The sequence below is a fragment of the Ictidomys tridecemlineatus genome, chromosome 1 (assembly GCF_052094955.1).
Source record: "Ictidomys tridecemlineatus isolate mIctTri1 chromosome 1, mIctTri1.hap1, whole genome shotgun sequence".
In the NCBI taxonomy this organism is placed as follows: Eukaryota; Metazoa; Chordata; class Mammalia; order Rodentia; family Sciuridae; genus Ictidomys; species Ictidomys tridecemlineatus.
In genome coordinates, this window is record NC_135477.1 from 144,589,811 (window position 1) to 144,617,037 (window position 27,227).

At 37.1% G+C, this 27,227-nt stretch overlaps 2 protein-coding genes and 1 long non-coding RNA gene across 5 annotated transcripts; 2 read left to right on the top strand and 1 right to left on the bottom strand.

Moving 5' to 3' along the window:
• The first annotated feature begins 73 nt into the window (after window positions 1-73).
• Atg12 (autophagy related 12) lies at window positions 74-7,160 on the top strand. Of its 3 annotated transcripts, XM_078048771.1 has the most exons (5): window positions 74-236; window positions 3,481-3,617; window positions 3,864-3,890; window positions 4,770-4,832; window positions 5,739-7,160. In XM_078048771.1, exons 1-5 carry the CDS (start codon window positions 74-76, stop codon window positions 5,796-5,798), a joined length of 450 nt encoding a protein of 149 aa, XP_077904897.1. In that variant the 3' UTR covers window positions 5,799-7,160. The 3 variants fall into 3 exon arrangements, with proteins under 3 accessions (XP_077904897.1, XP_005339548.1, XP_021591712.1); XM_005339491.5 differs by lacking the exon at window positions 3,864-3,890; XM_021736037.3 differs by lacking the exons at window positions 3,481-3,617; window positions 3,864-3,890; window positions 5,739-7,160 and having other exon boundaries at window positions 4,770-4,831.
• Window positions 7,161-13,922: 6,762 nt separating this feature from the next.
• Window positions 13,923-25,336, top strand: Cdo1 (cysteine dioxygenase type 1). The gene is made up of 5 exons (XM_005339490.5): window positions 13,923-14,341; window positions 17,178-17,255; window positions 18,799-18,953; window positions 23,250-23,419; window positions 24,600-25,336. The coding sequence occupies exons 1-5, from the start codon at window positions 14,172-14,174 to the stop codon at window positions 24,627-24,629; spliced, it is 603 nt and encodes a 200-aa protein (XP_005339547.1). The 5' UTR covers window positions 13,923-14,171; the 3' UTR covers window positions 24,630-25,336.
• On the bottom strand, window positions 15,165-16,402 carry LOC144377429 (uncharacterized). Its single transcript, XR_013438441.1, has 2 exons — window positions 16,352-16,402; window positions 15,165-15,283 (listed from the first exon to the last, which is right to left on the bottom strand). It is a non-coding gene; the product is annotated as an uncharacterized LOC144377429 (long non-coding RNA).
• Window positions 25,337-27,227: the final 1,891 nt, after the last annotated feature.

The window sequence follows — 27,227 nt, forward strand, 5'->3', positions numbered from 1 at the left end:
TTCTCCTCAGCGCTGAGCCCGCCCTCTGCACGCTCTCAGCTGCCACTTCCGCTCTCGCTTTCCACCGTGCAATATGGCGGAGGAGCCTGAGTCGGTGTTGCAACTCCCTTCAACTGCTGCTGCCGGCGGTGAAGGACTTACGGATGTCTCCCCAGAAACAGCCACTCCAGAGCCCCCATCTTCTGCTGCAGTCTCGCCGGGGACAGAGGAGCCTTCAGGCGACACCAAGAAAAAAAGTAATTTTGAGAGCAGTCTGGGCAATGAGGTGGGAGGTTTAGCTGCGGTCTCTAAGGGTGGTGGCCAATAACGAATCGAAATTTAGAGGAAAGCGCGAACCAGAGGTACATTTTCGGGAGTCCGAAGAGAGGAAGCGTGCTTTCATTTTTCAAACCTTGTCGAGTGCTTCACGAGGAAGCAGTCTCCGGACTCACCATTGTGCTTGCTGGGCTACGTTAGGTGCCTTGGTTATCCATGTGGTTCCAGGTACTTAGCTGCCTCCGTGCTTTTTACTATGTATTCTAATCTACCTGTGAGTTGGCTAGATTACAAGTCTTGAAGGTGAGATCCGAGTGAAAGTTCAGTAGCTTCCGGTGCTTAACATAGGAGCTAATTATTTGAATAATGATTTAAAGTAATAAGGATGGTCAGAATATGGAGAAGTACTGGCGAACGAAATCAACCAAATTAAGGATGGTCAGTGGCAAGGCCTGGAATTAGATCGCTGCTTTTGTCTCTCCTACAACAGAGTGTGAATGGACTCCTTGAATCGGAAAAAACTTGAGGTTTTACTCAGTGTGGACATTGCTAAGGGAAATTTGAAAATACAGATATTACCTTTTTTAAAAAAATTTTGGAACCATTGTGAATCATTTCATTGCTTGAATCTATCAGTCCTCACGGTTTACTGCTTGAGAATTTGTTCTTTGTTGGAAATTAATTTCTAATGTTATTTGTTTTGAGCACTCTGGAGACTTGAGAGTTGCTTGTGAGCAAAACATCTGTAAAGAGACTGAATTTCCTTAGACAAGTTTCCTCACCAGAGTCTTGAACGGTAGATAAGTTTTCTGATCCATGATCTCACTGGCCTGTCGTTGAACTTTTTTCTGCTGTTATGGAGAAAAATTGCCTCTCCCAGCACTGCTTCCCTTTTAAATCAGATTCATTTGGGGCTGGGGATAAAATGAGCTCGGTTGTAAGATAAATGCTTGTCTGATAATGTAAGCCCTAGTTTAATCTCCAGCACCACAAAAAGAAAGAAAAATCAGACTGCTTTTACCTCTGGGAAAAAAATCTGTTGTCATTCCACCTGATGAACTGTGATTACTTGTACAGATTAACACCAGAGTCTTTCTTCAAAAGAATCCTATATGTTTTATAGATTGTTGTTGGATTGTTTTTTTTTTCCATTTTGCCTACATTGAAAGGATTTTTTTAAAGGTTTAGTCAAAATTTACTACTTAAAGCCAGGCATGGTGGTGAATGCATGCCTGTAATCCCAGCAACTCAGGAGGATGGCAAGTTCAAGGCCACCTTCCAATTAGCAGCAAGACCCTGTCTCAGAATAAAAAATAAAAACACTCCTGGGTTCATTTACCAAAACCAAAAATTTACCGCTTGACACTCAGGACATCTTGACACTCAGGATATCTTTGTTACAGAGATGGAAAACAGTGACCTAGCACCCAGAAGGTGTGTTTTCTTTGGTATGCATAATTTTCTTTCTTTTTTTTTTTTTTTAACTGAACCATCCTATTGAATTCCTATCCTGATTGTGATCCTTTTTGAGGAAGATCTGATGAAAGAAACTTGAATACTTCAATCTCTGCAACTTTAGAGGATTGTTGAAACCTATCAAGGTTGTAGGCCCTGAGGGCACCTTAGGCTCACCTGGGGAATCTTTTGAACAAAACTGTGCTAAAGTCTCTACTGTCAAAAGATTCTCACTTAATTGATGTATATGCCTGTATTTTAAATGTTCCCCCAGTTGATTTTAATGGGTAACTAGAGTTTGGAACTATTGGCAGATCCCCTTAAGAATTGCAGGGTTATGCAGTGAAAATTTCTTCTTCTTGCCCTCAGGCTCTTCTTCCTTCATCAGTAGACTGGGTCCCTAATTACAGCGCCTGGGGACTGAGGAAAGAGGGAGGGAAGTGTGGAAGCCAAGCTAGCCAAAATCCCATCTAAATTCTTCCAAATGAAGAGGAAGATAAACTATGTGCATCATATATTTTAGTTGCCTTCATTCCAGGGGTAAACTAGAATAAATTGATCTCTGATTCCAATGGGCCCCAAGCTTTTAATTCCAAGAATGGCCTAGGGGGTAATAGAACAGAATTAACTGTAGGGGGCAGCAGTATGCTATTTTTCTTTCAGTATTGCTTACTTTGATTATAGGTGTTTTTGATTTTTTTAAGGGACATAACTTCAAAAGACAGAATCAGTCTTCAGGTTTGCATTGCTGTATTTTAGATCATTGAAAGGATTTCTCCGAACCTTACTTTTGGCCCAAAATTGTATTTTATTTTTAATAACATGTTTTTTCTTTATTAAAGAGTTTATTGTAGAAAACTCAGCAGTTACAAAAAGCCTAAGTTATGTCAAGTAATAATTGCCTGTGTCACTACTGAAAAGTAATATTTTGTTTAAATTCCTTAAACTCGTGGCCTTGGAACAGTTGGTATGAAACTAATAGTGATTATTTTCCCTTAGAAGTGTGTAATAGTTCCTAGGCAACAATGTATAAGTATATAGAAGTACACATGGAGCTACATTTTACTTTATTATCCATTTTCTATAATCATGTGAATATGTGTTCAAGATGCTTTTAATGAAATTGAGACAATATATGTACTGTTTACATTAGGTTTATTTTGCTAGCATCACTATGTTGTTAAATATGCTTTTATAATGTCTCTTTAATATTTAATCTTAAAGTTCAATAAGAATGACTTAAGTGCTGGATACTGTTATAAATATATTAATTCATTTAATCCTCATTACAACCCTATGAGGTAGGTGCTATTTATTATCTCCCTCTTACAAATGGAGAAACTAGCATGGGGAGATTAAAAAGTTTTCCATGTGTATATACCTAGCAAGTGACAGAGCTAAGAGAGTATAGCATCTTTTATTTAATCAGTATCTTTTAAATATCCATGTTGGATACTTGGTTTTACCAGTATTTTTCCTTAAAGATGCTTTAGTGAAGGGGAAATTCTTCTAAATGAGTCTTTGCACATCACATATTTTCTTGAATTATATTCCTAGAAGTATTACTGAGTCAAAAGTATGTCTCCAAGTATTGGATATGTATTACCAAGTTGCTTTCCAGAAAGGGGATACCATTTTTTATTCTCAACAGTAGTAGCCACACAAATACTCTAATCTTTGTAGTTTGGTAAGTAAAAAACAAAATGTGAGATTAAACTTTGCTGCTGTTACACATCTTTATGGGCCATTTCTGTTTCTTTTCTTTTACAGTTGACATCCTACTGAAGGCTGTGGGAGACACCCCTATAATGAAAACAAAGAAGTGGGCTGTAGAGCGAACCCGAACCATCCAAGGACTCATTGACTTCATCAAGAAGTTCCTTAAACTTGTGGCCTCGGAACAGTTGGTATGAGACTAATAGTGATTATTTTTCCTTAGAAGTGTACCATAGTTCCTAGGCATCAGTGAATAAGTATATAGAAGTACACATGGAGCTACATTTTACTTTGTTATCCCTTTTCTGTCTTTTTTGTTGGAATTTATATACTTTATTGAAGGATTCTTTGGGAACTCTGAAATAAGATGAATTTGAGATTTGCTTTACATTGTCAACTAATTTTTTAATCTGAAAAGAACATTGTTTTGATTCCAGTGTTGCTTTTGTCCCATTCTTCTAAAGGTAAGCAATATGTCTGACATGTGCTATGAAAGAACTAAGAAATTTACATTTAAACTTATGTTGTAGTATACCTTACTCACTTCTAGGAAGGGTTAATATTTTTAATGCCACTGGTTTTTATTTTGGGCAGGTCTGTCTAGAGACTGTAAACTTTAATTACCACACTTAATGACATACCTAAGGAGAAAATGTTAGCAAAATTTATTCATGTTATAGTTAGTGATCAAAATAACATCTGAAATGATACTGTTTAAAAAACACTGAAACATTGAATAACAAATTCTTTAAAGAACAGGATTGTAAGGGCCTTGGGTTTTAATTATATTGCCTAGCCCCCTTCTTTTGCCTGGAAATGACTTTATGGTAACAACCAGCCTGAAGTAGTTTCGTACCTTTGAAAGTTTTTTTTTTTAAAGGTAATAAACATTTAAAAAAAAAAAAAAAAGCCTTAACCATGAATGTCATACATTTAACCAAGAAAAATGCATGCATAGACTATCTTGAATATTAGATTTATTGATTTGGGGCTGTGTGCGAATTTTTTAGAAGAAATTTTGTCTTTATGGTTAGGTGCAAGTGTAGAATTTTTTGTAATACTGATTTCTTGGAAAGCCTGAACAAACTATTTATAAAAATGATTTACAAGTTTTTAATTACTAAAATCTGGAAACTCCTTTATAGGAGCAAAAATTCTGTTATTCTTCTGGAAGAAAGATAATTTTCATAAAGTTCTCTTTAAATGGATGAATTAATTATTTAGGGGAGCTTTGTTCAATCTAAAGACAGCTTAAAATAGCTTGATTTGAACCCAAAAAAAATACAGGTTAATCAGTGTACCATTAAAAATGAATCTGTATTTTCTTCTTTTCTTTCTTATAGTTTATTTATGTGAATCAGTCCTTTGCTCCTTCCCCAGACCAGGAAGTCGGGACCCTCTATGAGGTAAAAAGTTACTTTTTTTTTTTTTTTTAATCTTAATGGAGTATGCACATGTGCGTAATATGCATATAATAGTGTATAGCATGAATCATTCATATCTTTAAGAATTGGCATGCCAAGCACATTGGCACCTTCCTTTAATCCCAGTGACTTGGCAGGCTGAGGCAGGAGGATCATAAGTTCAAGGCCAGGCACAGCAACTTAGCAAGAACCTACCTCAAAATTTAAAAAATACTGATATACTGAGAATGTAGTTCAATGGTAAAGCACCCCTCGCTTCAATCCTCAGTACCAAAAACAAAAGAATTGGCATGCCATTCTTAATTGTCTGTGTGGGGAAAAAAAGATGAGATGACATTCTCGCTCTCTTGTTTCTCTTGTTTCATACCTTGAATGTAGTAGGACTTTAATAACTTATACAGTGATTGAAGGATCAAGAAATTAATTGTATGTCAAAATAATCCTTTTATATTTTTAGAAGTTATATCCAGTCTCTCTACATTGTTCATGTGATCTGTAATCCAAATCTGCCTCCAAGAAATTGAAAAACCTACATAAGAACCACTTGACTCAACATTCTTGCAGTTCTATGGCGATAATTATTAGAGTGTACTTACAAGCACTAGTAGAGAACATCTAAAAATACGTACTTGATCATCAGAGCAAGATTAAAATATATAAGCCCATTCATACCCAATTTGCTTAACTGATGGATTTTTGTGAAACATTTATGATTATTGGTTACATGTCTGGTAAAAAAACAGGCATGTTTTTAAAAGAAAGTTACCTTATGACATAGGTAACTAACATGAACATCTATGGATATTTGTGATACATATGACTTTTTCTTAGTTTTATTTAACAGTAACAAAAATGGAGTTTAATTTGTTGCGGTTTTTCTTTTTGTAGTGTTTTGGCAGTGATGGTAAACTGGTCCTACATTACTGCAAATCTCAGGCCTGGGGATGAGCCACAGAGAAAAACAGCTTGCTACTCAAGATGATGTTTTCACAGAGGAAAAAGCTCCATAAAGTTCTTATGCTGTGACGAGACTTAACAGATATCAACTACTCAGCATGTGTCTACTGTAACTCATATTCATACATAAGAAAACCTCTGTAGAGTGAATAGACTAACAAAAATATGATTTGTGTTATTACACAAGTCTTCATAAAAGATTGACATCACAGTATGCCTGTTACTCCTGCCTACTACCATTGTTTCAGATCTGCCTCCAAGATTGAGAAGATTGAAACTACATGAACTTTCATTACCTGTTTTCAAAATGATTGAAATTGTTTACTTATAGAACTAGTATTCTGCTGATTTCTTTCATGGTAAAAATTAATTTACTAATAGGTTTTTCCATTTCTTTTTAACTCATTCAAGGAAACGTCAGGGGTATAAGAGGTTTATATTTTTTCTGTTGAATTACCTTGTCAAACCAAGTCGCATTGACCTCTTAGCTGAATACCTTACATAGTCCATTAGAGGGCAGTCCAGCTGATAAAAAGGGTTTGGTTAATCCGGTTCTACATCTTTGCCAGGTGAATGGAAATAAGACTTTTCTTGTTAATTTCTGGCCAATATGTAGCCAAGAAAGCAAGTATGTTGATAAACTGGAAGACTTTGAGAAAATAATCACAATTTAATTATGCTTGGAAACAGAAACAATTTTACAAATTCTAGACAAATGAGTTTTATAGGATTTTTTTTTTTTTGGTACTATCATTTAAGATTGAGTTCCAGTGTTGTGCTGCTTATTTAAATATCACTTATTTAAACAATGTCCAAAGAACTTGCTGAGTAAACCTAAAATCATTGTGTACTTCATATTATATTCAGATTGAAAGTATTCAAAGAATAATTGTAAAATAGCCTCAAATTTTATGTGTATGTCATGCCTTGACTAAAAGAGTACCATTTTTACTGGTGTGGTTAGAGTGCTCATTGCTTGAAGTGAGATTTAACTTTTTTTTCTTTTGTACTTTATTTATCATGCATAATATTTAAAGCCATTCCATAAATGGAATAGAATGTTCAAACAGGTTTTGTGACATGTACTATAATTTCAAGTGTTTGTTTTCAAAGATAATATGGTAGGAAGGATGTGATTTTTATGAAAGTACTTGAGCTACACTTACATCCTTTAAATCCCAGAGTGCACTTTATGGCTAGGGTTCAGCCACATATTAGCATGAGGATATGCTAAATAACAATTCACTTTACAGTGAAGAAATTGCTATTCAGTTCTCATTTTTTGCCTAAGAATGTGAATTCTTGATTTCCCTTATACCAATGACCCTTTATAATAAATGAATATGGCTAATAGCAGTGGAAAATTATTGACAAGTTAAATTGTACAAAATTATGAGAAATGTGTATATATGTTGAAAGATGGAAATGAATATTCAAGTCAATTGGATTAGATATAAAAAAGATATATTCTCTAGTTTTGTCTACTTATAATTCACTCAAGGAAGGACTATATTACATGTGTAAATAGAATTCATGCATTATTTTTGCTGTTGATGTTTCAAATAGAAACTACCTCAACAATGAAAAATATTTTGAGTTTGAAATTTTTAACATCAGTGTAATTATTTTTTTAATCCAAATAACAGTAGTCTATTAAACTAAGATTAACTAAATGTATACTTTATTTTCTTCCCTAATAACTTTGAAGAACATACAAGGCTTTACACATTTTCAAATTATATTTACTTTTTTTTTTTTTTTTTTTTTTTATCTTTACCCAAATAGTCATTCTTCACTAACTTTGCAATACTTAACTTATAAGCCTGGAGTCTCTACATTATTGGAACTTAAATAACTAAAATTTAAGTTAGAACCTAAAACATAGTTTATTCACAAGTTTGCAGTTCATACTGTCTTAAATGTGATTGAACTTAGGGGGAAAAACTGAACCCTTAGGTCATATTTTAAATTTTCTGTGTATTGAGAAGAAAAGTGTCAGTGTGTCATCTTTAGCTTATTGTGCAAGTATGACCCACAGCATATTAAATAATATGATATTAGAATCTTAGAGGTGTATGTGCCACAAACTTCATAACAAGTTCTCCATGTTTAGGGCACAAGGTAACTTAAGAATATTTTATCTGTAATCAAAATAAGACTAGATACTTACTGAAATCTGATTTCTTGAAGTCTTGACTTAAAAAGACTTTAGAAATCCTGTGTCCTCTAATCAAATGAGAAAACTAAAAATTGTAGGATATGCCTCAGATTATAGAACATTAGTCAACCCATTTACTTATTTAGATTGTGTAACCCAAAGTAGGAAAGCATTAAGTGTTGAAAGAGTAGTAAAAATGAAAATTGCCTTTCATGCAGCTTCTGCTTTATTTTCCTGGAATTATAACAGGTTGGGTAAGCTTTTAACACCACAGGGAAGCCAGCTATAGGTCACATAGTGACAGGGAAGGTGTTTAGAAAACAGTTTAGTGGTTTAGTCCTACAAATATTATTTCCTTACAACAGTTTTCAACCCAAACTGGATTGTTCACTGTTCCCTATGGTTTTGGTTTCCTACCTCTGCTTATGCAGTTCACATACATATTTACTCCTTCAACGGTTAACAGTTCTTCTATGCCTAAATTCAAAGTTGAACTCTTACAGCCAGTCTGAATTAGAGAAGATACCCTCTTCAGAAAGACACCGCAAACTATAATAGCATATAACTACATGTGCCTATTACTCCTTCATGAATGTCATTCTTAAAAATAGGATGTTTGGGGAATTTTTTTTTTTAATTTGGTATTTGGGCATATTGAGGGAATGAAATTGTGATTTAGTGTAGGAAATCAGCAATGTGTAAAAAAAATTATATGGCAGAAGGTAACGGAAAATATTTACAATGTATAATAGCATTTTAATGCCTATGAACTTGTTTCATCTGATAAGGCCAACTAACTGAAAAATAAGCAAAAAAAAAAAAGGCAGGAGGTGGGGTGTAGTTCAGTGGTAAGAGTCCTGGGTTCAATCTCTAGCACTTAAAAAACAAAAAAATCTAATGGGATTCACAAAGGAAGAACAAGTGGCCAATAAAGTATGAAAAACCTAACCCCTTTAGTTAGTACTTAAAACATAAAAAGATGCTGGTTATCACCCATCCTTAAATTAAAAACAAATCTTGATGTTGGCAAAGTTATGGGGAAATGAGTCCTGTCATTTTCTTAGTGAATGGAATGTGAATTTGCACTTTATTCTTAGGAGCCAGTTTGGCATTACCCAAAAACCTTGTAAGTATAAACATCTATTATTCATTAATGTTTTCAGTACTTGGTCTGTCCTCAGCATTGGAATGAGACAATTTTATTCTAATGACAAGTTGGGGAGTAGACTTTCAGATTTGAATTTAAATTGAAGACTTTTTTTTTTCCTTTTAGTACCCAGGATTGAATTCAGGGGCACTCGACCACTGAGCTACATCCCCAGCCCTATTCTTTGTATTTTATTAGAGATGGGGTCTCACAGAGTTGCCTACTAGTGCCCTGCTTTTGCCTAGGCTAGCTTTTAACTCTAGATCCTCCTGTCTCAGCCTCCTGAGCCACTGGGATTACAGGCATGTGATGTTTAGAAATAACGGAAAGTAAGATATTTGATAATAGGGGTTTTACATTATGTTGTATTAAGGATATTTTGTGTTGTAACAGATAAACATGATTCTTAGTATTGGTTACTTGCGATGGTGACGAGAAGCCTGTGACCATCTGTTTTGAAATGACGTTTATTTCTAGAATTGTGATCATCTGTTTTGAAATGGCTTTTAAGAATTGTCTTCCTTACAGTCTTCAGCCCTGTCTCTTCCAACTATCCGCTCCCACTTAAAGTATCTAGATCTCCAAAGCATATCTTTCTTCCTCTTCCAGTTTAATTTTCTCTAACCATTTCAATAAAATCCATCCAGTTGCTTAGCTGTTTCTTGACCCCTCTTCCCACCCAGTTCCAATCTGCATCAAATCCAGACAGATTTACCTTGCAAACTTAGAATTCAGTTGTCCCTCAGCTCTTCTGTTATACTTGTGGACAAAAGCCACCATTAAATACACAAAATTTCCATTCTTTATTGTAATAGCTAATTCATTCCCCTGCATCTGCACTCATCTGACAAAAACTCTCCAAAGACATCCCATGTAGGAGTAAAAGTTGAAGTCTGTGATGTGCAGTCCCTAGTACACATTTCTGCCACTCATCTGTGCTCTTATTCCAATACTAAGGTTGCACCCATTCCAAGGCCTTTGCACTTATTTCCTCCATCTGGAAACTTCCATTTCCCTCATTCTCTGCTCAAACCTACTTTAAAGAAGTCTCTGAATTCCCTCTAAAATGTTTTTTTCCCCTGCTTTATTTTTCTCCATTATACATTGTATACAGGTGTTTTGTATCCATATGGCATACAATATTTGTGTGTCCTTGCCTGCAGCCATTGAACTAACTATAAACTCCCTAAGGGCAGAGATTTACTTTTGGAATAGTGCATAGCTCATAGTACTTGCTTTTTTTTTTTTTTTTTTATAAATGTGCTAGATGAGCTGGGAGTTATGGTGCATACATGTAATCCCAGCGAATTTGGCTGAGGTAGGAGGCTCTCAAATTTGAGACCTGCCCAGAAAACTTAGCAAGACCCTGCCTATAAATAAAAAGTGCTGAGGAGTGGCTCAGTGGCAGAGCCCCCTGGGTTCAATTCCCAGTACCACACACACACAAATCTTGGCTAGATGTTATTTCCAAACATCTAGTTTTAGTTTCCTTCTGGATCTTCTGGATATCTGCTTCCATGTCAGTGTCTTAAAATGTGCCCATCATTGTCTGGGCAATTTAGAGTACAGTAGAACTACTCTCTGGGTCTTGGTATTTTACTTTTATTAATAAAGCCTATAATGTTTATGGCTTTTAATGATGAATAGGTTACAATGTGAAGCTCTAGAGAAGAATTCCGAGGTTCTTTGCTGGATTTGAATTGAACTCCAGAATCTCCAAAGAAGTATCAATTGAATTACTCTAGCAAATTACCAACATATTTTCCCTAACTTCACCATTTATGCATGCACTCAAATATTTTGAGTGTATAACATAACAAAGTTGTGTGTGCTAGGAATGGATGTAGATATAAAATGTTGCTAGGCATGGTGATGCATGCCTATAGCCCCAGCTGCACAGAGACTGAGGGTGGCTTGAGCCTAAGAGTGGAAGGCCAGCCTAGGAAACCATAGGGAGGCTTCATTTCAAAAATACAGTGTAAGTGGAGCCTCTCTTAAAGGTTCTCATTATCAAGGTGATTCACATAAGTGACTGCAGTGCATGCTGAGAAATGCTAAGTGCCATTTAAAAAAAAAAAAATGATTATAGCTCCAGTTGTTCCAGAGGAGGAAAGATGGCTCATTTGAAAGGAAAGCAAAGGGTGGATTAAGATTTTTGGACATGCTGAAATGACCTAGAATCTATGTAGAAAGAAAAAATTAAGCAAAAATAGATTTAGTGAGCACACAAAAAAGATAATGACTTATTCAATTTGGCTGGAGGATATATTTGTAAAGAATGAATGATAAAGGGTGAAAGACCCAAAAATGGTAGTTTAGAGCAAAACAGAGAGCTTTAATGCCTATCTGACAAAACCTGTTGCGTTGGAAAATCAGCATTACTGAAAGTTTGTGACCAGAAAACATCAGTTTTATGCTTTGGAGTAATTAATCTATAAGGCTATGCATAAAGGATTTGCATTAGAAAAGCTGGAACCATTAATCCAGTATAGGAGGTTAGAGCAGTGACCCAGCCACATCAGAATAAGTGGAGTAACAGGATAGAAAGGAGGTAAAAACAAAAGATAAGGAGAAATAAAACTTGGTAGTTAGTTAAAAGGGAAAGAGTTGGCAGTGATGGTTGAGGGCTCTGAGCCTTTGTACCTCAATGCAGAAACAACCTCTAAGAGTTAAAGAACATGCTTGTAAAAAGTTTCTAACATGCTACATTTGAGGTGCCAAAAGGTGTTAGTGCACTAAGCATGTAAAACTAGAGATGTGCACAGGGGTGGTCAATGAAATCATGAAAGTAGGGAACAGAAGGTTTAGGGGATTAGACCCACGGCTACAGCCATACTAGGCAAGCACTCTGCTACTGAGCTACATTCCCATGTCTTTTTAATTTTAATTTTTTAGACAGGATCTAAGTTGCCCAGGCTAGCCTCAAACTTGTGATCTGTCTGCCTCAGCCTACTGAGTAAGGCTTGTGCTACTGTGCCTGCCAGACAGAGATTTAGAGAAAAGAACAACAATGGATAAAAATGTCTATAACTATATTAGTAAAGATCTTTGAGTTCTTTGAAGATAGAGTCAAGAAAATAGAAATTTAATTGGTAAATGTAAGATGTCAACCGTGAAATACAGAGAAATTAAGTTTGGCTTGTATCCGATTTTTGTTCATTCCAAATATTAATGGCTTAGAATAGCTGAAATGAAGTAATTAAGAGACTCAAAATATTGACAAGCTGAGCACAATGGTGAATGCTTGTGATTCCAGCTATCAGGTCAGCTGAGGCAGGAGGATCACAAATTTGAGGCCAACCTGGGCAACTTAGTAAGACTCTTGTTTCAATTAAAAAAATAAAAATAAAAAAAACGCTGGGAATGTAACTCAGTGGAAAACACTTGCTTGCTAGCATGCTGGAGTCCCTGGGTTTGATTCCAAGCACTGCAAAAGGAAAAACACTGACAAAAATAAAAAATAATTTTTGAGTAAATAATGAAAAGTGTACACATTATTTGATCTCATATACTTAAATTACCTCCCGGCTAAACACCCTACAAATATTGGCTTCTGAAAAGCTTTCTACTTATAGCCCTTCTTGAACAATGGTGATGGAGCTATTGTTTTTCTTTCTTAACAACATTGTTAGAATATAGTGTAATAACATTAACTAGGAATGTTAAAATAAGACTGCCGGTGGCACAAGTTTCATTTTATATAATGGGAGCACGTGCAAAGTCTAGATAAAGCCAGACAATTCTTCCAGAATTCTATATATTTGATAACCTTCAATCCAGGTTATTCCCTGGATCCTATTTATACTGAGAAAGAAGGAACCTATTTTTATATTTTATTAGTGATAGTGTCTCACTGAGTTGCTTAGGGTCTCGCTAAATTGCTAAGGCTGGCTTTGAATTCGTGATCCTCCTGCCTCAGCCTTCAGAGTCGCTAGGATTACAGTCCTGTTTTCTCATTTTCAACCAAACTTGATTGATTTGCGTGATTTACCAAGGCATGTTAGTTGCTATGCACCAGGTAGAAATGTTTTTTATTTGTAAGTACCAGGAGGCTCTTCTCAGCACAAGCCTAAACTTGAAGGATTCAAATAATCTAATTAAAACCTTTCAAATAACTGCATAATTACTTTATTTTTCGGGAGGGGGTGTCTTATTCTCACCATCAATTAAAACATTAAGTTCTTTGTACTGGATATACTATTTGAGGCACTGTCACACATGTCTAGAATGAGTGACCTATCAGTTCACTAATTATACTTACTAGAAACCAGAGTTCCCTTTGTTAAAATGTATTTAACAATACAAAATATTAAGAAAAAAAAAGGCAAAGTCACCTGGCCTGGGCATATTATCGATAGTTTCAATCTATAAAACAGTCCTTCCTGCCTGGGAAAAGAATCCATCTTCAATATTTGCAGGGTCCTCACAATTTCTTAGCTGTATTTGGAAGCCCAGGTTCCTTTCCATCCCCCTCCTCAGCGTAACCCCAGAGGTCTCCTTCTGACCCTTTCTGTCCAGGACCCCGGGATGCGATCCACAGCGGAAGAAGTGGCGCGGGCAGAAAGGTTGGGATGGTCCGCCAAAACTACAATGTTAAGGTCCGGGAGAGATTGCGCAAAGCCCACGGCAAGCACTGGGGACACGGGAGAGAATGGGGCCCTCGCAGGGCAAACGGAGCCAAGGGAACGTGCAGGAACGCCTGTGTGTGTTGGCCTTTCCCTCAGGCTGTCCCCGCCTCTGCCACCTTCCTTGGGTGGCTCTCCGCTTCACCCCACCCCCTGAGGGCCATTGGTACATTCCCGGCCGACTCCAAGAGCTTAAAAAGGGCCCGGGAGGGTGATCTTTGCAGATTTGGTCCAGTCTTGTTCGCGCAGCTTGTCTATAGCGGCCCTCCTACCTTCCACGCTGCCTGCCGGGAGTCCTGAGAGCTTTAAAAAGGGTTTCTTTGCGTTTGGTGTTCGAAGGTCTGGGTGTGTGTGTGTGTGTTCTGCTGTGAAGGTCCTTCGCCCTCGCCGCCTCCACTCGCTCAGCGACTCTACTGCAGCCAGCTCGGAGCGGTATGGAACAGACTGAGGTGCTGAAGCCCCGGACCCTGAACGATCTGATCCGCATTCTGCACCAGCTCTTTGCAGGCGATGAGGTCAATGTAGAGGAGGTACAGGCCGTCTTGGAAGCCTACGAGAGCGACCCCGCCGAGTGGGCGATGTATGCCAAGTTCGACCAGTACAGGTGAGTGCGCCGTCTCCTTACAGCCGAGAGACACCGACAGGAGTCTGTCTCTGTGAAGCCCAGGCCGCACCGCGCCCACCGCGCCCACCCTCTCGCCCCTGGATGGCGGGTGGCTGGGCTGGCGCTCTGCGTTTGGGGCTGTGCTGCAGCCATGCATGCAAAAGGTGGATCCTGCTGTCGCCACAGCCGGGAGACAGACAGCAGGCAACCAAGAGAGGGAGGCCACTTTTCAGCGGAGGTTTTCTTCTCCCGGACAAACCTCTCTGCTCCAACCCCAACTGCTCTGGTCCTCAGCCTCAGGAACAATGCCCTCAGCTAGGGAGCGATTGTCAATCCCGGACTCAGAGGCTCGGGGGCATCCCCACAGCCAGAGGATCTCAGGCTCTGGCTCGCTAGCAGCCTGGAGGAACTGACTGGCTGGACTAATAGAGGGGTCTGGAGTAGACAAATACATCTGCTATCTAGGAAAAGGAGTGATGGCAGGGAACACAATTCCCTGACATCAGTTTTCTATCACTATGCCTTCGGTTGCCCCAACCGGGCACCAGAGTCTTGAGTTTGTCAGTTGCTACTATTCAATTTCTGTTCTTCCCTCTTCCAAACCAATTTAACTTTTCCACTGTGGGTTTATTCAAATCCACTAACTGGTTTCGCAAACTACAAATAGTGTCGCATTTTCTGCTCTTTGGCTCTTTCTTATCCTAGGGGTAGAAAGTAAGTGGAAGACTCATACTTCAAGGAGGAGCTTGAGGGAGATGTCCTGGTAGGTTGAGACCTTTAAAGGCCCAGAAGAGTTGTTAAGTAAAAATGATTAACTATACCCTAGGGGCAGAAATAAAATTTAATCACCACTAAGGGTGAGAGGTTCAACTTTTCCAAAGGGCAGCCAGCGCCTTCAATCTTTAATGGTTGATTGGGTTGAGACTGGCAGAGGGGAGAAACCTGAAAGAAAGGAACAAGGAAAGAATGACATCTCTTTTTCTCAGGTAGTAGTTTCTGTTAGTTGCTTCCCAGTAACAGGAAGGGTATTTGGTAGTTTTGTTATCAGGGACATTTCAACTATCCTAGGATTAAAGGTGAAGGCCACTTGGGCTTCTATTCTGTTTGCAAAGTGGCTTTAGGAATTTCCTTTGGTACCTTTCAACTCAGTTGCTAGTCAAGTCCTTCCATGGCTGTCAACAATCCTATCACATTTTTAAAATGTGCCTGCATTTGCTCTATACAATTGAGAACTTGTTATGGGCTAGATACTCTTCCAAAGAAGTATACAAAGTTACTACTTTACAAAGAATGAGACAGGCATCATTCTTATCCGGACTTTACAAGAAATAACTAGTAGGCTACAAAGAGACTGAACAACCCGAGGAGGACTTCTGTCAAGGTTCAAATAAGATCATTGTTCTAGAGCCTGCACTTTAAACCACTACTCAATTTCCATTGGACATATGACATTAATAGTTTTATTCCAGTAATATATCTGACTAGATATAGTATTGGCCAAGTGAAATTAATTAACCAGGGAAGGCTCTAATAGCTCCTCATCTTTAAACAAGAGCATTTCTAGGGACCCCTGAATTAGTCTTGATTGAAAAACCTTTTGAAATACAATTGGTTGGGTTGCTTGAGTTAAGGCAAGGCTCTTTTAAATAATGGTGTAGTCCTGAGTGGGTAGTTGGGAGAACAGAGAAGAAGAAAAAAGGGAGAGCAGAAATGAAGTACTTTGCTCATAGCCTAGGTTCCTAGCACTGAAGAATTCTGATGTATGACCTATGGGGATTGGGTGGACCATGCATTACCAATGCAGAATACGTTCTACAAAATATTCTAGTGTGAGCCAGACAGTAAATTCTCTGGAATAAGGCCCAAAGAAACAAGAGATCACTGGTAGAGGGAAAAAGTAGGATTCTGGTACAGAAACTCAGTTTACTGGAAATACTTTTACTCTACGTACCACCCCTTTCTAGGTCATAAAGAGTTACAAAGAAAGGGTGTCAGCTAAAATCCACTTACCAAGCAACTCTCTCAAGGATCATGCTGCAAAGCATCTGGCCCTGAGCTTCGGGGAGGGGAAGGACAGGACAGAAAGGGCATGCAGGATATGAGTGACTAAGGGAACAAACACTACCAAAAAAAAAAAAAAAAGTATAGATCTCTTTCTCTTAAAATAAATAAATATCATAATTATCAAACTTGGCTAATTAGATGGGGGCAATAATATCCCTGGTACCCCCAACTTATTTGCAGAGAACTTTTCATCATGAGTGCTTCTGAATGTGGTTTGTGTTTGGGCTTTAGTAGTAAAATTAAAGAGAATTCTGGAATAGCTATTTAATGAAACCTTGTTTCTCAAGTCCTACATTAGCTACAGGGAAGAAAAATTGCTGAAAACAATAGCAACATTCTTCCCTGGAGCAATTTTCAAATACCTTCTATAAGAAACTTTTTATCAGTTTGAGATTGTGTGATGGACCAAAGTGGAATCTGCTTCCCCCCACCACCACCACTATAATCTTTCCATGCAACTAATTAAAACTGATTAGCTAACTCTGTAAATGTGGTGCTTCACAATATGATCTCATTCTTCATGGACCTGCAACAAACAACCTAAAACCACAAAATACAGAGGGGAAAAAAAAACATTCAGAGTTGTTTTGAGGTAGAAGTAGTAACATAGGTACCCAGGACAATTACTGTGGCCTAGTGGCCTAAAGCACTAGATCTAGGCTCCAGACTCTCTGGAGACCTGGATTTGTAAATGCAATGGTACTTTGTAACACTTGTTTTTCCTGGTACTTGTTTCGGTGAAGTCAAACATCTGAATATGTTCTTCTTTTAGGTATACCCGAAATCTTGTGGATCAAGGAAATGGGAAATTCAATTTGATGATTTTATGTTGGGGTGAAGGACATGGCAGGTAATATAATAATTCCGTTTGGTATTTCTTAGAGTATCTGTCCAAGCATATGAGAAGTACACAGTACTAGACTAGCCACTAATCTCATATTTTAGAATTATTTGATCACATGGTCCCCAAATTCCAATAAAAATTTCCATGGAAATTAGTATAAGGAGTTAAGGCATACACTATATATTAAAAACAGTCCCCCAAATGAGACAAATCAGGTAAGTATTTATCTAATTCAGTGTTTCTCCTGCCTTCTATGTAGTTAAAAAAAATTTTTTTTTAATGGAGTTCTGTTTAAACTGACCTTTGTGGTGTTTGGGGTGTGTAAACATTTGTGGGACCAAAGACCAAATCTTCAAGATTTTGAGCTAGAAAAATATTTACAAATTCAGGAAATTTCTTTGTACTTCATGTTAATTGGTTAGTTTCTTTACCTGTACACAACTAAAACTAATGCTGGTTCTTTAAAAATTGGTTCTGGCTGGGTGTGGTGGCACATGCCTTTAATCCCAGCACCTCCAGAGGCTGAGACAGGAGGATTGTGAGTTTAAAGCCAGCCTCAGCAAAAGCAAGATGCTAAGCAACTCAGTGAGACCCTGTAAACAGGTTAATTAAAATAAAAACTGGTTCCTGTCTTTAGTTTGTACATGTGCCAGTCTTATTGCCAACTGAATACTTTTTAAACAAGTCCTTCCTAGTATTTGAGAGTGCTAAAAAAAATTATTAGAGAAAGGAAATATAAATTTACATGACTCTAGAAAGTTAGGTCCCTAGAGTTTATTTATTCATATAGAATGGAGTTGTATTTATTCATCCAGCATTTTTTTTAAAGTGTATTTATCAGAGATTATGACTAGACTGTGAATGTAGTTATAGAATTCAAAATACAAAATATATACTAAAAATATATATATAGGTATGTATATTTTAATCAATTCTGTAGTTAGTTCTACTTCAGATACCTAGATACCATTTAAGATTGCATGAATAAATCCATTCTTTCCTTAAATGTAACGGAGAAAAGAGGAAAGGCCTAAATAAAATATTAAGTGATCTTTTCAGTGTGGTGTAATTATTATGGATGATTATCTTTATTCTTTTCAGAATTCCACTAATGTGCTTTTTGTTGTTTCGTGGTGCTGGGAATTAAAACCAGGTCCTTGCATACTACTTTGCCATTTCTAATGTGCCATCATAATCAAATTCTAGCTCAGTGTGAGTTACTTAGAGTTGTATTTGGGAAACATAAAAGATTTCTGGTTTTATGTTCTTGTTGTCAAATTAGTATTACAACAACGTTAAAAAATTAACTGCTCTTTGGTAGAGGTATGTATCAAAACTGTGCCCCATAAATGCCTTGAGATGGATGATACATTATTTTATTACTTGGCCCTGAACAATGTTGCATTATAAATTGATGACATTTTGAAAATTTGGCAGAAATTGATTTGGGCCTGGGAGTTGTCCTCTGGACAGTGTGTACGTGTCAGCTCTGGGCAGACTGGGTACTTGACCAGCTACTGAGTTCAATTGTCCTTTTGTGTATATATAGCAGTATTCATGATCACACGGACTCCCACTGCTTTCTGAAGCTGTTGCAAGGAAATCTAAAGGAGACTTTATTTGCCTGGCCTGACAAAAAATCCAATGAGATGATTAAGAAGTCTGAAAGGACCTTGAGGGAAAACCAGTGTGCCTACATCAATGGTAACATCCTATCCTTTCTCTAAGGACATGTGGGAAAAACTATGGTCTCTTATCTAAAATGCTGATTACTTACATGCATCTTTTGAAATCTGTCAGAGTCATGATTTAAAATACTTGGGTAATGACATAAACACAGTGTGTTTTATTTTTTAAACTTTGCTTTTGGGTTTGAATCGTTTATTAAAAATATGCAGACTACTTAAAGGGGTGGTAAAAGGTGATTTACCTGCCAGAACTTGGGAAGATTAGAACACACAAAACAGACAAAAAAATTTAGAAAAACACATTAAGTATAGTCTTTCAACAAAAGAGATCAAGTTGGAAATAGTAATCTTTGTGTTAGAAAATGTAAAGAAGGGCTGGGGATGTGGCTCAAGCGGTAGCGCGCTCGCCTGGCATGCGTGCGGCCTGGGTTTGATCCTCAGCACCACATACCAACAAAGATGTTGTGTTCGCCGAGAACTAAAAAATAAATATTAAAAAAAAAAATTTCTCTAAAAAAAAAAAATAGAAAATGTAAATGTTCTGGAAGTGATTAAGAACACCAGCTAGTCTCTGTTTTTCTAAAATGCAAATAGCATATTTAAAAGACTCTCCTCAAGGAAAAGAATATATTTGGAGGCAGTGATTTATTATAGTTTATGTCTTACCAAGAATTCATTCTTTTCCTGGGTATAGTATAGGAAAGCCAAATACTTTTCAGAAGAGGTAGTGATTTAACTTCTATTTTCCCAAAAGGGATGGGAACTTTCCAAAAAGCTCATTAAAACATATGAGATAAATAATTTGAATTCTCATTTATACGTGAGGTTGCCAACACATAGGAAGATTAAATAACTTGTCTGAAGTCATTCAGCTTTTAAGCGACAGCCAGGATTTGAACTCTCAGAGCATATGCTCTTAATTAGGATGTTCTCCCACTTATATAAAACAAAGAATTACACAGACTTCAAAGCTAGTTGTCCCTTTATATGTCTTAGTCTTCTATTGGCCCTAATACCTGGCCTAAATTTGTTAAATCATTGGTTTAGGAATGCAAGTCACTTACAAAGGTCAGACCACATGGGAATTTTTTCCCTCTATTTACATAACACAAGGTTATTCATTTCCTATGCACTTGAAAATTCTTAACTCATCTTCTCAGATATTTGAGGGTTGCTATATATAAGGCATACCATATTTATAAGACAGTTTCTTAACTGTACCATACACAATAAAGCCAAAGCCTTTCAGAACAATCACTTGCAGCAGGAGTGAGTCTTTGAGAAAATAGATTAGATCTTGAAAAATAGATAAGCCTTTTCAGGGGTCCTCCAATGTAAAAGGCTGTAGAAGCCAAGCATGTAGATAAGTGAGTACTGCAGCCTGGGCATAAGGCTGTGGTGAGGACCTGATAACTGAAGTGTGCAAGCCACACTAAGTGGATAGCAGTGATTGCCAGCTCCAATGATATCATCTGATTTCTTTTTCCATAGAAGTTGAACTTCTGGTTTTTATGTGAATTTTTGTCAGTCAATAAAATATTGGGTGGGATATACTAAATCTTTCTGTAGACTACCCCAAATACTTAAAAGCTGCAGATTTTCAACCTCTGATTTGTACAGATGCAAGATTGAGGATAGAGTACAAGAAAGAGGATGAGTGAAGGCAGTCCTTACAAAGACTGGACACTTCAGGAATGGGGAAACAAAGAAGGAAGAATGGGCTTGGAAGGTGGTAATAAGAGAATAGAGAGATACTGGGTCCTGGACTTCCAAAAAAACAGAAGAAAGTATAAGCTTTCTTTAGTAAATAGAGTTGTAATTGGGAATATCTTGATCAATTTGGTAACACATGCTGAAAGAGAAGGGAGAACTGGGGTAAAGAGACCAAGTCACCTATTGTAATGTGTGAAAAATCAATAGTGCATGGGTGAAACTAGCCTTCCTAAATATCACTAAGAAAGGCAAGGCACATCATGAACATACAGGAAGAGAAGGCAAAAATCAAAATGCAGTAGTGACAGTGCTGGGATTATTAACAGTAGGGCTCACACATGATACTGAAACTAAGGGCTTCTCTAAAGGATGGTGACTTATTTTTTCAGGGTCTTTCTCTGCAGGATTTCCATAGTGGATTGGATGGTATATGTGCCTGCAACTGGAGAAACAAAATTATTTGTATCCAGGGCAGTTAATTCTTAGGAATGCTGAGCATTTATTCAGAATTGTGCTTAAAGCATTACAAAAGCAGTAAGCTATAGAGTCAAGGCACTTTTAGAAATAGGGAAACCCTTATTTCTAAAATAAGAAGATTCTCAAAATTGTGACTTATTCAATGGTAGCCTAGCTTGTCACTCTAGCTAGAAGTAGAACCTAAGTTTTCTGCTTCTAGATATTATTCTTCATTGAGTCTTTTGGGGTTTTGTTTTTTAAAATCTGGTTGAAAGTATTTCTCCCAGGGCTTTTTGACTACTTCAATACAAATGGGATGATCTCTAAACCGTGGCTTGGCTGTCAACTCTAGATTCCCCTTACAACATCCCAAGCATCCCTTTGCTCCTTTTGTATTGGTTCTCTGTTTCCTGGTCTCCTGTTTCCTTTGTTCTTGCTTCACACCCTTATTTTAGTGAACATATCCTCCAGGAGCACTGTGAGAAAAGAATCATGGAACGTAAATTTTTGAGACCTCAAATATCTAAAAATTAGTGTCTTCAGTCCCTGCAACTCAATTGGTAATTAAGCTGGATATAGATGATGACTTATCTCGCAAACATCATCCCTCAGAACTATGAAGATCATCATTTTTGTCTTTTGGTTTACCAGTGTTCTTGTCAAAAGTCCAGTGCAATTTTGATTCTTAAATCTATGAAACCTAGACATTGTTTGCTTTCTAGAAATTTTTGGAATCTTTTCTTTTAGTGCCATCATTTTGTGTTGCAAAATGTCACACAGATGCATCTTGCTTGATGACTTCTTCATTGTGCAGGGTACTTAGTGGATTCTTTGAATCTGGACATTTGCATCTTTCAATTCTAGAAAATATCCTCAGGTTATTTTTTTGTTGTTGTTATGTTTCTGAAACTCCTGTTGTTTAAATTTTAAACCTTCTCAACTATTCATCTGATATTTTTCTTTTCTATTTTTTCTTTGTCGTTTTGTTCTTTGAGTCCCCCTCGGCTTTTTCTGTCCACTCTTCTATCCAGATTTTTATTTCTAAATCCCTTTTCATTTTCTGATTCCTTTTATTTTTTTTTCTTTTTTGATCCCTTTTATAAAATTTTATCTTACTGAGGATGTTAATGAGAGGCTTTCTAAAGTCTTTTCCTGAGTAACCATTGTTTTTCAGGTTGCTCTAGCCTATGTACTAGAGGCCAGCTCAGATATCCTGTGGCCTTGGCCATGTGCTAATGTGTAAAAACCAAGGGAGAAAAAAGTTAATAGATAGCTCTAAACTATCTAAACTACCAGGGCCTGTCAACTGGATTTCACTCTGTGTTAGTCTGACAGAGCCCTTTCCTTTAGAAACTAACAATGAAAATATACTTTAGGATATTTTTCTTTTTGAGCCAATAAAATTCCTTGAGAAGAAGCTTCCCATCTCCTACCTGGAGAGAAAAATTCTGTCCAGCAGCTAGGTAGTTATAAAAGCAGGGATCTTATCATTCAATATGTAAATTTTTGTTTAATTCACCTGGTTTTTTTTTGTTGTTGTTGTTGTTTTTACCTATGGTCCACCAGTCCCAAGTTCACCTATTACACTTTCTGGAGAATAGATGTGTCTTCTACTGGAAGGAAAGGGAGAGAGAATCGGTAAAAGATTTGAGACTCTGCTTCCTAAGTAGTCTTTCAACCATTGGTGTATTTTAGCCCCATATTCACCCTAATTTCCAGAAATAACTGGTGCTGCCAATTCCTAGTTATGTAAAAGCTTCAAGACATAAATCAGTTTATTCCTTGACTTTCCTCACAAGTGACTGAGAATTTAGCTGTCCTTTGCAAAGACATCCATCTTTCAAGCCTTCAAATATTTACTAACATTTTCTCTTTTACATTTTTTTGTCTTTGTATGTTGATTTTTTTTTTTTAATTTCTTTACTGCAATAGGAGGGGATTTTCAGGAAGGAGCAGAAGCTAATGTGTTTGAGTAACCATTGTCACTAACCATCGGTCACTGTCTTTAAATAGAAGTTTAATTCTAACTAATTTCTGTTAGTTCCATATGTATCAATATTGACTCAGAATCAGGTGATTAACAAAAGATTCTGCCTATCATCTAAGCTCTTGTATCTCTTCTTTCCTCTTTGATATTACTCAGATTCCATTGGCTTACATCGAGTAGAGAATATCAGCCATACAGAACCTGCCGTGAGTTTGCACTTGTACAGTCCTCCTTTTGATACGTGCCACGCCTTTGATCAAAGAACAGGACATAAAAACAAAGTCACCATGACATTCCACAGCAAATTTGGAATCAGAACTCCATTTGTAAGTATAATTTCTCTTTTCTGGGTTTTTACTGCTTTGTGGGTTGGCAATATTACACTGTATGCATTGCTATTGTTATAAATATTATTTGAAGATCTTAAGTTTTAAGTATTCTCAAATTTTTAAAAAAATGAGATGGACCTGAGCTCAGGGGAAAGATCCAATATATCTTAATTATATCTTGAGTTTTGGAGACTATATTCTCGATTTGTATTAAAAATTAGATGCAAAATATTATTTATTGAGAAACTTCAAAGTGTGAGCTCATTCTTAAAGAAAATGTTTTCTTGGGGCTGGGGCTGGGGCTTAGCGGTAACGCACTTGCCTGAGATGTGTGAGGCACTGGGTTCGATTCTCAGCACCACATATAAATAAATAAAAATAAAGGTCTATCAACAACCAAAAAAATATTTTTAAAAAAATTTAAAAAAGAAAATGTTTTCTCTTCATTTATTTGGGCAATTGAAATGATTTAACATAACTTTCATGACTTACTCTTCATAGATTTCATTTGTTGGAGCACCACAAATAAGTTGCATAGTTAAACTTTATAAAGTTGAGGTTCTATTCTGATGATATAACTAATGAAACTTGTCCATTTTGATTGCTAAATTTGCTTTTTCTTTGAGATGTGATGCTATTTAGATCACAGATAACAGAGTTTGGGTTTTGTGGGTTTTTTTTCTTTTTTACTGTGCTGGGAATTGAACCCAGGGCCTTGTGCATGCAAGGCAAGTGCTCTGCCACTTTCGTTCTATTCCTTCTTGAGGAACAAACATTTCCACCTAAAAATAATAGGACAGCTGCCCAATTAAAAATAATACGGCATCTGTACAGCAAGCAGTCTTCTACACCTGGTGAAATAAATGGGCTGTTGAGTGAAATAGTCTCTACTGGTAATTGGAATATCCAGAAATAGCACCTGAAAATAATCCCCTTGAAGCTATCAAAAGCACAGCCTTTGAGAGAAGCAAGAGTGGAATTTTCTCAAGTTACTCCATGTTGTGTCTTTATCTCCCATATTCTGAACCAAGAGATAATCTTATCAGGAACAAAACAACAAGGCTCCACTGCCTTGACAAATTCTCATCCCCTGCTGCAGAAGCAAGATGACTTTAAATCAGCTGAAATGTCTTGAGAAAAAAATTCTTACCCAGCCTTCTTCTCTCCTTTCTTACAGCCAACTTCAGGTTCGCTGGAGAACAACTAAGGAGTACTGAACCCCACAAGGTTTTGCTTTAAGGTCCACGCAACTTTTGCCTTGGACAGGGAGGCTCTCACCATTTGCTGTCCAGTAACATACTTAAATAAGCCAATATTTAGATCTACTGTAAGGCAGATGTTAATGATAAGGCATTAAACAAGCCATAGTGCCCTGTGCAACTGCAGAAGAAAAATCTCACTAAAGGAAAAAGTCTTGTGATTTTACAGGCCAAATCATGTGCTCTCCTGGTTCTATCCTCTAATTCCATTGAACCTGGCTAGGAGTTTGTTTCACTGAGGGTTTTTTAAATGACTTTCAGAAATACTTTGGTCTCTGAATTGTAATTAGCAATAAGTAAAAACAAGAACCCATAGACATCAAATGCCTGCTTCGCTATCTGGAGGACTAAACGTAGATGTCTTTAATATTCTTTGTATGTTCTTGATATTCAAAGAGAATTTTTTGGATCTGTGTGTTTTATTTTTTCAGCCTTAATTTACAAATTCCTTTTCTATGGATAATAGAGAAACTTAAGGCAATTCTCCTTTAGTAAGGAAACGAAGGGTAGAGGATTTAGAAATGTACATGTGCCCAAAACTACAACAAACCAAAACACAGACTCATATCAAATATGTTCCATGATCATGGTTAAAAGAGTTTGTACTGCTATCAAAATTGCCGAATAATTTTAATAAAACTAGATGTGAATGTAAGTTGAAGCTGTCTTTCTGAAAAAAATTCATATAAATTATAGCTTCTTAGATTTAGATAACATGCCAAAATCACTGTGAAAAATACTTTTTTGTTTTAAGAACATGTGCGTCAAAAAACTGCATTCGAAAGCCACTTACCTGGGGATTGTTAGAGTACTTGCCTAGCATGCAGGAAACCCTGGGTTCCACCTCCAACATCGTACATGCATATATATATTTTGTAGAAAAAGGTGAAGATTTCTAGCTTTTTGAAATTTTTAAGTATCTGGCAACACTGGGCCTGCATTACATAGTCATTACTATCAGTTAGCTAGGCTAGGATCTGCCCCTTAAAGGACCACCCATCCCACTGCTGCAGCCCTTAACTCACCTGCTCCTTGTTTGTGTTACATGCAAACCATACATATTTTTTTGAGTTTGCTAGGCAATTGTCTAAGGAATATCTATCACGATCTTAAAGTGTATTATCTCTGAAAACTCAATTAGAAAGTAGTCTTTTGAAAATTTCTGATTGGCTCATGATTATTTACATCTTGGCTTCCTCTCATCTTCAAGAAGGATATTAAAATTTAATAAATGTTAATAAATGCTGACAACATAGTAGGCCTTATTATAGTTGGGCATACCGACAAACTTCTGGAAAACAAGCTTAAGGAATCAGATGTTGTTGGCTGTCTATTGTTGCCGTAACATCACAAACTCCATGACTTAAAGCAATGTAGGTTGACTATCCTATAGTCAGAAGCCTAACAGCTTTGTAGCACAAAAATCAAGGTGTTATCAGGGCTGCCTTCCTTTCAGTAGGTCCTGAGTAGGATCTGTTTTCTTGTATTTTGGTTTTCCCAGCCTCTTAACTGGCCCCTTCCTTCATCTCCAAAACCAGCAGCAGCAGCCTGGTGGCACATGCCTATAATCCCAAAGACTAGGGAGGCTGAGGCAGGAGGATCACAAGTTTGAGGCCAGCGTGGGAAATTTAGCAAGACCTTGTCTCAGGCAGCACTGGGGATGTAGTAAAGTTCAATCTCCAGTACCACAAACAAACAAAATTCCAGCAGCGGAAAGATTTAGTTCTACATGTCATCACTATGATAGATTCCTCCCTTTTTTACTTCGAGACTCATGGTTAGTAGTCTCCATCTCAAGATTGTACTCTCACTCATACAGTCTTTTTTTCTACCAAGGTAACATTCATAAATTATGGGGATAAGGTATGATATCTCTAGTCCCCAGTGAACCATGTCCGTTTCACTTGCCAAAGACTCATGCATCCCTAGACCCCAAAGTCTCATTCTATTATAACTTATAGTCCAAATCTAAATCTCACCTAAATTAGATATGGGGGAAGATTCTTGTTATAATTCATCCTGGGATACTCATCTCTACATGCAGACCAACATACAAACATGGTTAAGAAATTTACTAAAGGTAGCCAGCCAAGATATTAGAAATCTAGAATTTAAATTCAGTATTTTATCTCAAGCATCCTTTAAAACTCATTATATTTGGGTCTTTCATGATAAGAGAAACCTAGACTACTTCCCATTTCATTGTATCCCACTATACAAAACCAAAACATTATGGTATAGTTATATATTTATATACTATATACGTATAATATACTTAAATGTTTAATAGATGGCACCTTAATGCACAAATAAGGTAATACCCTTTGTATGGCATGTATGGCAACATGTAGACTTGAAGATACCTGTGAATGTGAGGGTCAGCCCACAAGGCCACACTGGTAACATTGCCACCCCACCCCTAGCCTCTGTGATTGTCTCTGCTGTCTACCACCATCACAATATTCCCACAGGAGCAGAGTTCCTGCTGTTTCCCACAGTGTTCTGTGTTCACTTGGGTCACCTGGGGTGTTTGTACACAAAGCAGG